Below are 10,865 nucleotides of genomic sequence, written 5' to 3' on the forward strand. Positions count from 1 at the left end.
CTTTTTGTGTATAGCCTTTATATGTTCCTTTGAGGATATTGTTTTGTTTTGCTTTTCAGTCACATTAGCCAGTAACAATGCACGAAAAGCAAATCTGAAAAAAATAAAGACCTAATCTTTCTAATAGTCTGAATTCTTAAGAGTATTAATTCTTAAGAGTCTGAATTCTGGAAGAAAAGAAATGTAAAACGAGCAAAAAAGGTAACATTAAAATACATCACTGGCTGGCTGGTTCTGATGTACTCTGACCCAATAGGATAGGGTAGTTCTACCCTACTGCCTGTGTTTCCAAGACTGTACATCTTTATGGGAATAGAAAGCTCTGTCTTTCTCCCACAGAGCTGCTGGTTGGTTCAAACCACAGTTCTTGTGGCCAACATCTCAGTGCACTGCCCAAAATACATCCTTAGAAAGGTAAAAAGGTAAATACATCCTTATAAAGGTAAAAATTATTTGAAATACAATAATTCTTGATTCTGAATTATTCTAAATTTCATTATATTCACCTGAATTATTTTCCTTTATTATATTACTACATACATAGCCATCATAATGCAAACTGACAGAAAAATAATTCAAACCATCAGTGACACAAAACTCCAGCGATAATCAAGGTTATAGGTATTGAGGAATAGGAAGATGGCGGACCAGGGGACCCGAATACTCAGAGCTCTTTTGAACAAGGCGGGTTTGGTGTCCAGGTAGCTGAGTGCTAGGAGTTTGGTGAGTGAAATATTCCACCAGGACAGCACCCCACACATTTGTCCTGAGCTGGGGCCTCGGTGATCTAGGACCCGATTCGTGGGACATCTCGGGCCATCAGGCTGCTGCCACTGCAGCCGAGACAGGCTATAGCCCCACTCCATCCCCAGACTGAGACCCCGCGCCCAGAGTCACTTGCCTGCCGTGGTTCCCTTCTCCCCCATGTGGCAGCGATCTACCCTTGGGCCCACGCCCCTTGCTCCATGCATCCAAGGCCGGGGTAACTGACCTGCAATCTACCGTGACTGCCTGGGTGACCCCCACCGTGACTGCCTGGGTGACCCCCACTGGGGACCATCCACCCGCATTGCTGCCTGGGACCTCTCCACTGGCACCCCATTTGCCCGGCCCGGGAAGTGGAGCCACACACTTCCCGCCGGCGGAGGTCCTGCAGCCAGAACCCAACCCGCTTCTATCCCCAACACTGCATTTCCGCTGGAGCCACTGCAGGCTGACCTGCGCCTAGACGCCAGCCGCAGGGCGCCCCTTCCAGCGTTGACAGTGCCGGGCAGAACAGTTGGCGCTCTTGCCTGTTGGGAACGGGAGCGACAGGGCTTTGTGCACATATGGGGCGGCTTTGCCCTCCCCGGTGTGAGCGGCAGGCGGCTCTGAGCTCTGAGCCTGCCATGGTGCATTCCTCCCAGAGCAGAGAGCAGGTGCCATTGCCTGCTGTTTCCCGCCAGAGCCGCTGCTGTCCAATCCGGCTCGGACCATGTCGCTGAGGAGCCTGCATTACTCCCCGCCTGCTAGGGAGCCTAGGATGTGGCATTGCGGTCCCCGCCAGAGCCGTCTATGTGCTGCGGCCGGCTCTCACCGGCGACAGCTTCTAAGCCTGCCCCAGCCCTCTCCAGGGCATAGGAAGCAGGCTCGGCCGCCTGTGCCTCCCTTGCGACCCCTGTAGTGCTACTCCCACCTGGGTAGCCTCTCCCCACAGGCTCAACTCTACAAGCCTGCTGGGACCTGGGAGGGTTTGCTGATCCGAAGAGCATTTTCCCCTCACATAGCCCAGCTCCGGAACCCAGATCAGCACCATGTCCCGTGGCAGCGAGGCCTCGCCCACCTCCGCCTTCTATTAGGCATCACTAGAACTTGGAGGGAAAACAAGGGGGAGAAATTTAAATCTATACATATATATCTTTTATCTTGTGCTGGTTTTTCTCTTTTTCACTTTACTTTGTTTTCTTCCTTTTTCATTATTGCTATTCTCTTCTGCCCCTTTTATGTAGGTTTTCCTTCTATCTCTTCTTTTCTCTTTCCACGTTCACTATTACCACTTTTCTCTCCTCTTTTATCACTTCTCCTTTCCATTTTTTTCCTCCCCCAATTTTTTAAAATTATTTTTTAATTGTTAACTATAAAATTTTTTTCTTTTTTATTACTAAATTTAAAAAAAAGGTTGCTAAGGGTACCTTGATATAACAGGTCAAAGCAGACTGGGGGCACTCACTGAGACTCCAGCCCCCACTCCAGTTGCTGAAAACATCTCACCACTGCGGGTCACTAAGCCTACAGGGAACTCTGCCTACACAGCAGTCTGACCCATCCCTATAGTAGGTCACAGGCAGTCGCCTGAAAGAATCCTTAACAGTAACACAGATCAGGTTACCCTGGCCTCCCAGAAACATGGGGCCTACAAAAGGATCAAGGAAAAATCAACAGACCACATCACTCCCAACAACAACAACAAAAAACAGAGACAATACATAGTAGCAGATCTGAAGTCTCTCATAGAAGAAACAGATACAGATCTGCCACAGAAGGAAATCTTCAGAAGTCTGCCCGCAGTAATACAGGAGCTGAGGGAAGCAACCCAGAATAAGGATGCAATGATAGAGGAGATGAAGTCCACAATAGAGGGGATGATGTCCACCCACCAAAGGGGGCTGCAGGAGCTACCAGAGGAGGTAGCAGAAGCCACACACAAGGTCACAGAATTTACGATTAGGCTTGAGGAGGCAGAGAACCGTATCAGTGATCTAGAGGACACACAAACAGACCTAAGCAAGTGAGAAAGACAGTCAGATAGGAAAATTAAAGAAACAGAAGATAGCCTGAGATCAACGACAGATGCTATGAAGAGAAATAATATTAGAATAATCAGTCTACAGGAGCACAACAGAACACACAAGTCGACAGTAAAGATAGCAATGGAATTTCTGGAAGATAACTTTCCACCCTAACAAGGGATAACTAGGCACTCATACAGGAAGCAGAAAGGACACCAGCTAGACTAGACCCCAAGAAGAGCACTCCAAGACATATAATAGTAAAAATATCCAACTTCGAGGAAAAAAAATTTTACGAGCAGCATGAGAAAGGAAGACAGTCACATACAAAGGAGCACAGGTAAGAATATGCTCAAACCTATCAGCAGATACCATGAAGAGGAGGAGAGAATGGAGCAACATCTTCCAAAGGCTGAAGGAAAAAACACCTCCCCCAGAATCCTGTACCCTGCCAAGTTATCCATTAAGATATATGGTGAGATAAGGGTCTTCCAGGACAAGGAAAGACTCAAAGAATATGCTTCAAGATACCCGAAACTGTGGAAGATACTAGCTGACTCATTATTGCCCAGAGGATCAACCTCCACCAAGAACAAACAGGAGACCACCATATAGCCCATCTCCATCTAGAAGCCAACATGCCAGCAACAATTACCAGGACAACAGGGTCTCAGATGGAAAAGAAGACAAGATAGAAACTCTCCACTCAAACAGCACACTGATATGAAGTGAGATAGGTAAAGACCCCAAACACAAAACGGGGTATGACACCTATGAATCCACACATAGTGATAATAACTCTGAATTCCAATGGACTCAATTCATACATTAAAAGAAAAAGGCTCGAGGACTGGCTTTTAAGTGCACAAACAAGAATATGCTAAGAATTAATGGTTGGCAGAAAGTTTACCAATCAAATTCTAACTCAAAAAAGGTAGGGGTGGCTATCTTAATCTCCAACAAAATGGACCTCAAGATCCAAACCATAAAAAGAGACAAAGAGGGACACTACATAATGCTCAAAGTTCAGTAAACCAAGAAGCACTTAGCATATTGAATATTTATGCTCCTAATAAGGGGGCGGCAAATTTCGTCAAACTATTAAAAAGATGAAAAAAGAAATCACAGACTCAGCAATCATTAGGTGACTTTAACACCCCACTACCAGAGAAAGGCAGATCACTGGGAAAGAAGCTCAGCAAAGAGGCCATAGAGCTAAACAATGTAATTAGGCAACAGGGCCTGATAGACATTTATAGAGCTTTCTATCCAAATGCAAAGGATTTCACATTTTTCTCAAGTCCACATGGATCTTTTTCAAGAATAGACCACATGCTGGGACACAAGTCCAGCCTGAGTAAATCCAAGCACATAGATATTATCCAGACATCTTTCTCAGATAACCATGCCATAAAGCTGGAGATTAATAGGATGTCCAGGAAAGCAAGGGCAACCAATTGGAGGATGAACAACGATCTTCTGTGACATGAATAGGTACAGGCCCAGATTAAAGAGGATATTAGGAAGTTTCTAGAAACTAACAAGAACAAGAATACAATGTATCAAAACTTATGGGACACTGCGAAGGCGGTTATCAGAGGTAGCTTGATATCATTAAATGCATATATGAAAAAAGAAAAGAGGTGTATGACAGATACGTTAACACAAAACCTCCAACAACTAGAACAGTCAGCAGAACAACCCCTCCAATAGCAAGAGAAAAGAAATAATAAAACTCAGGGTAGAGTTAAACCAGTGGGAAGACAGAACAATACAAAAGATAAATACAGCTAAAAGCTGGTTCTATGAAAGAATGAACAAAATTGACAGTCCTCTGGAAAAGCTTACCAAGGATAGAAAGGAGCAAACATAAATAGCCAGGATGAGGGATGAAACAGGCAATAACAACAGACCCCAATGAGATTAAAAGGATAATCACAAAATACTATGAAGGTCTGTATTCTAATAAATTTAGAAACATGGAAGCATGGATAAATATTTGGAAAAACAGTCTCCCTAGATTATCTCAGACAGAGATCAAGAACCTCAACAAACCCATAGTGAAAGAGGAAATAGAGTCATTAAGAACCTACCAACAATAAAAGCCCCAGGGCCAGATGGCTTCACAGCAGAATTCTACCAAGCATTCAGGGAAGAGTTGACACTGATCCTCCACAAAGTATTCCATAACAGAAGAGGATGGCCAACTCCCAAACTCATTTTACAAAGTCAGCATTACTTTGATACCCAAACAAGGCAAAACCCCCACAGGTATAGAGAATTACAGACCAATATCTCTAATGACCATAGATGCAAAAATCCTTAACAAAATATTGGCCAATAGAATACAAAAGTATATAAGACATATCATCCACCACAACCAGGTAGGATTCATCCCAGGGATGCATGGATGGTTTAACATCCAAAAATCCATCAATATTATACACCATATTGAAAAGAAAAAGGATAAAAACCATATGATAATATCCATAGATGCAGAAAAAGCATTTGACACTATCCAACACTAATCAAGACACTCATGAAGAAACGGTTGTAAGGTAAGTTCCTCAAGCTGATACAAGCTGTCTATGAAAGGCCAACAGCCAACATCATAGACAATGGAGAAAAGACAAAAATAATTCCACTGAAAAAGGGTACAAGACAAGGATGCCCCCTTGTTCCCACTTCTATTCAATACCGTTCTGGAGGTTCTGTCTAACAACATAAGACAGCGGAAGAACATCAAATGATCCAAATGGGAGAGGAGGAGGTGGAACTATAGCTATTTGCAGATGACATGATCCTGTACACTGAAAACCCCAAAAGCTCCACAGCTGGAGTACTTACAGTGATAGAGGAATATGGAAGAGTGGCAGGATACAAGATCAATAAACAGAAATCAGTAGGTTTTCTATACACATCGGACAGGACCATGGAAGATGGAATTAAGAAGGAAGTACCCTTCACAGTAGCTAAGAACAAACTGAAATACCTAGGAATATATTTAACAAAAATTACTAAAGACTTATACAAGGAAAACTATAAGACCCTACTACAGGAAACCAAAAGCAACCTTCACAAATGGAAGAACATCCCCTGTTCGTGGATTGGAAGGCTTAACATAGTAAAGATGACAATCCTACCTAAAGTAGTTTACAACTTCAATGCTATACCAATTCAAATACCATCAACCTTCTTCAAAGAATTGGAAAAACTGACTACCAATTTTATATGGAGAGGGAAGAAACCCAGAATTAGCAGAGAACTCCTCAAGAAGGACACGGAGGACTCGCCTTACCCGATTTTAATGCCTATTACACGGTTACAGTGGTCAAAACAGCGGGGTACTGGCACAACGACAGACACTCAGACCAGTGGAAAAGAATAGAAAGACCAAGAATAAAACCATCAGCATATAGACAACTAATCTTTTGACAAGGGTCCCCAAACTATCAAGTGGGAAGCGGATGCCCTTTTAAACAAATGGTGCTGGAAACAATGGATATCCACATGTAGAAAGATGAAACAAGATGTTTACTTCACCCCATGCACAAGAATAAGCTCAAAGTGGATCACAGAAATAGAAGTTAAACCCCAAACCATCAGGACCATCAAGGAGGGAATTGGGACTAACCTCAGAGGACTGGCCCAGGGAACTCATAGGCTCACTGCAATAGGGAAGGGTACACATGCAGGTGAACTGGAAATTGACAAATGGGATTTAATAAAAATAAAGCACCCGTGCACCTCGAAAAACTTCACCAAAAGGGTGACAAGACAACCCACAGACTGGGAGAGGATTTTTAGCAATGACACATCAGACAAAGGGCTTATTACTAAAATCTACAACACCATCATGACCTGCAAAAAAAAGGAAAACAGTTAACCCCCTAAGAAAGTGGGCAAAAGAACTGAAAAGAACTTTCACTAGGGAGGAGACCCAGATGGCCAATAAGCATATGAGAAAGTGTTCCAGGTCATTAGCCATAAGAGAAATGCAAATCAAAACAACCATGAGATACCACCTAACACCCCTGAGAGTAGCCAAAATCAACAAATCAGAAAGCAACAAGTGTTGGAGGGGCTGTGGTGAAGTAGGAACCCTCCTCCACTGCTGGTGGTCATATAGATTTGTACAGCAACTGTGGAAAGCAATCTGGAGATACTTAAAGAAAATGGAAATTGATCTACCTTATGACCCAGTCATCCCTCTACTGGGCATAGACCCGGTGGAAGCAACAAATAAGGCACAACTAGTCATCTGTGCTCCAATGTTTATTGCGGCACAATTCACAATCGCCAAGACTTGGAAACAGCCTAAGTTTCTGACTTACAGCAACCCTGTAGGAGAGAACAGGACCGCTCCTGTGGGTCTAAGACTGACTCTATGCGTGTCGGAGCCTCATCTTTGGCCTGCAGAGCGGCTGGTGATTTCCACCTACTGATCTTCAGGTTGGCTGCCCAATGGGTGTCCACTAGGCCATCAGAACTTAGTGCTGAGGAGCTATGTGCCTGTTATTGTCAGCATATTCTCCATCTGAGGCCTTGCTTCTAACATCTTCAGAAGGAGCTGGCCGCCATGGGCAGGATGGCTGAATCCTGGCACTGTTCTTTCCTTCTGATCTGCCAGCCAGGTTTTTGGAGCCATTGCCATTTTTTAATATGCTCTACAAAAGCAGATGTAACCTGGAAGGAAATAAAATAAAAACAGTTCAAGGATCCAAGTGCAGGCTCCCTGCATTCAGCTCAGAAATGTCTTTGCTCCAATAGCTCCTGTTCTGACCAGCAAGGAAAGCAACGATGGGACAATATTCAACATGAGGAGTCTCCCCTGGGCATTTATATTCCAACATATTCTTTTTGTTTAAAAATCAATACAAAGTCATGGTAAAAATTTCAAACAAGGCACAAGGATACATTCTTATTCGATGAGTCTAACCTTGGGCAAGATCCATAGCCTCTGAATTTCACTGTTTCCATTTGCTAAGTATGATAACAAGAACTGTGTTACAGATATACTGTGAGGATTTAACATGCAAAATGCCTTTCATTAGTATTACCTTAAGGGTTCTATAGGTATGATTTTCAAACCTTTCTTCAGAGAATAATTTTCCACGCCTAAGAAAATTTTCTTTTCCAGCAATTTAGAAACTTTGGGAAGGCACACCATCCAATCAGTCAGAAAAGTTGAATTAATCATGATGCTCAGTGATGAGGCCACAGATCACATTCACACTATCCTCTCTCACACTGACGGCAATAAAATAAGCCATCCTCCATCACTCTGGATCGCTTCTTAGTCTGTATAATGAGTTATTCTCCATAATCTAAGCAGCCACCCCAAATCTCAAGCAATATGGATGTTACACGACACATCTATATTCCTCTTCTTTCCCAGTCCAGCAGCTCTCTTGATTCCTCAACAGCTCCTTCTCGCCCTTGGCAAACACTTCTAATTAGGCTGCTTTTCATCTAATCCATCTCCCCTACTCTCGTCAGTCTATTTTCTATAACAAAACAATAATTACCATCAAGTCTATTCCAGCTCCTAGTGACCCTATAGGATAGAGTAGAACTGCTCCTGTGAGTTTCCGAGACTATAAATCTTCAGGGGAATCGAAAGCCACATCGTTTTCCCATAGAGCACTTGGTGATTTCTAACTGCCCAACATGTTACCCACTACACTCTCTCCTGCTTAATTTCATTGATTAGTTTATAGTCAGCTGCCGTGGAAAGGTCAGGCTCCCGAGTTTCTCAGTGACCGAGTGCTGCTATAAGAGAACTCACCTGTATGCGGGGTTTTAGAGAACAGAAATCACTTTCTCACAGGTGAGGGGTTCCTGTACCACTGAGTTGATTCCAATCCAAGCGGCTTTGACTGAGGAGGACTGCCATGCGCCTTTTGAGGAGGCTCAAACAACAACGCAAACAGCCGCCAAGTCCCTTCCGAATGAAGAATACTGGCTGTAGGCGCTCTCTGTCTTCTCCTGGGGAAATCTCTTTCAATTTCTGGAGACTCAGCATTTGTTTTAATTGGTGTGCGTGCTTCTATCTTTTTATATCTCAAAAGTGAGTATTTTTTAAGACACAACCCACCCTGATATGGCTTGACATGACAAAACCCTATTTCGGAATCTAATTACATCCACAGGTATAGCCAAACCTCATTGCTATGGAATACATTCTGACAGTGACTGGATGGGACAGAGTCTGCCTGTCCTATCAAGGTTTCCAAGTGTGACATCTTTATAGCAGCAGTGGCCACGTTTTTCTACCGCAAAGAGAAAGTAGGTTCAAACCACTATTCATTCAGTTAGCAGCCAAGTACTAACTAAAGCAGAATCAAACCAAACTCATTACTGTTAAGTTGACCCTAATTCATAGTGACCCTACAGGGTACAGTGGAAGGTGGCCTATTGGGTTTCTAGGACACTAATCTCTGGGAAAGCAGACTGCCACCTCTTTCTCCTATGGAGCACCTGGTGGCTTTCACCTGATGACCTTTCAGTTAGCAACTGAGCATGCAACCACTATACCATCAGGACTTTCCACAGGTTTAAGGGTTAGAATGTACAACACATATTTGGTGGAGAGAATTCAGTCATAGCGGTCATCATCCAAGTATATTGTAGGACTTAATACATGGGGTGAGCAGGCTTGACAAAGTATACCAAAAAGTGGAATTAAAAGATAATGGACGCTGTCTTCAAACTTTCTGAAGCCCCATTGTATAGAAAGTGCTTGAACAGTTGGCACACAGTGCTATGATCCTGATAATGACGGGCACCTGGTCCACACACACCTTTACAGTCTAAAACACTGTCACTGTCTTCCATTGTGGTCATCTCTCATAGTTTTCCCAGTATACCGTGCTGTCACACACACACACACACACACACACACACACACACACACACACACACACACTGTGGAGTCCTTAATGTCTTTCAGTCCACTCTCACCCCCACACCTTATCTCTCTGGGGTTTCATAGCCCGCTTCCACACACCTGATTGCACTTCTCAGTGCTGGGCAAGCCTCTGTACTTTGACTTTGCTGTTGCACCCACCACATTGGATTCCAACCTCGTTCTATGGCTGGGTGATGAGCTACTGGCTTGTAATTACAGTTATCCCAAGCACCTGGCTAAATGCTGCCATTACAGAGAGCATAGCAAAACAGTTGTTGGAACAAATGAAAAGTGTAGTTTACCATCAGGCAGCGTGTAATTAAGAACGTCTTCTCGAACAGAAAGAGAACGTCAAAATCCGGGAGCCACAGTGTCATTTCTAGCTACAACCCACGAAGGCCTTATGCAGCAAAACCTGTCTTGAAGAGGCTTTGCTTTCGGAATTAGCAGGCTGGGAGCCTATCGCAGGTCGCCAGCACCTGTTGGCTCTGTGCTTTCGGATCGGTTTCTTAATTAGTTTCCGTGGCTTTCTTGCCTACAACACAAGGATCACTGAAATACCAGCTACTGTTAGGACACCAAGCAACTTTGTGTACGTGAAGATTCCTTACCGGACAGCCAGGCAGGCTAAGGCGGCAATTAACTAAAAGCAGCGCAAACGTGGTCAGCAGACAAAATGACCACTGAGGCGGTGAGGCACCAGAGGCGGGGAGAGTCCTGACTGTGCGGTGCCCCCGCCCCTTTCTATAAGCTACTGGTTCCTAAAGGAACAAAGGACCAGACACAACCCATTTTTCCTGCTGGGGTCAAAAGAAATTCAGTCTAGAGATAGCAGCTTTCTATTTTGTGCTCAGTATCTGTTACTCCAAAATGGAGAAAGAAAACTATGCACTTGAAAGTGGCATTTTTGGACTACCGACTGCTGAAACAAATCTCCATGCGTTCGTGCCCGGGTAAGCGCGGCAGGAGGGGCATCGACTGGATCCTCTGGGGACAGGTGTGTGTCCGAGGAGGAGGGTGCTTCCACTTGCTGGGAAGGTGCCGGAGGGGCCCTCAAGGTCTCTCACCGGCCGGAAAGTCTCCTCTGGGTGGCGCCACGGAAGCCTCCGCCCAGCACTGCGCGCAGCGGGCAGCCTCGGGGGGCGAGCGGCTGCGGGGCTCGTCCGCCCCCGCGCGTCACGTGCACC

The 10,865-nt window shown here is 44.5% G+C and overlaps 1 protein-coding gene across 1 annotated transcript in view; it reads left to right on the top strand.

The window, feature by feature from the left end:
- Positions 1 to 10,548: 10,548 nt before the first annotated feature.
- The window catches only part of FAM171B (family with sequence similarity 171 member B), a 55,736-nt gene continuing 55,419 nt past the window's right edge, over positions 10,549 to 10,865 (top strand). The window contains exon 1 of the mRNA XM_030887391.2: positions 10,549 to 10,631. Within this exon, the coding sequence (XP_030743251.1) occupies positions 10,549 to 10,631 (83 nt within the window). The remainder of the gene's footprint in view (positions 10,632 to 10,865) is intronic.

Source organism: Echinops telfairi, unplaced genomic scaffold, assembly GCF_000313985.2.
Source record: "Echinops telfairi isolate 266 unplaced genomic scaffold, ASM31398v2 ScPeMD7_3;HRSCAF=10, whole genome shotgun sequence".
In the NCBI taxonomy this organism is placed as follows: domain Eukaryota; kingdom Metazoa; phylum Chordata; class Mammalia; order Afrosoricida; family Tenrecidae; genus Echinops; species Echinops telfairi.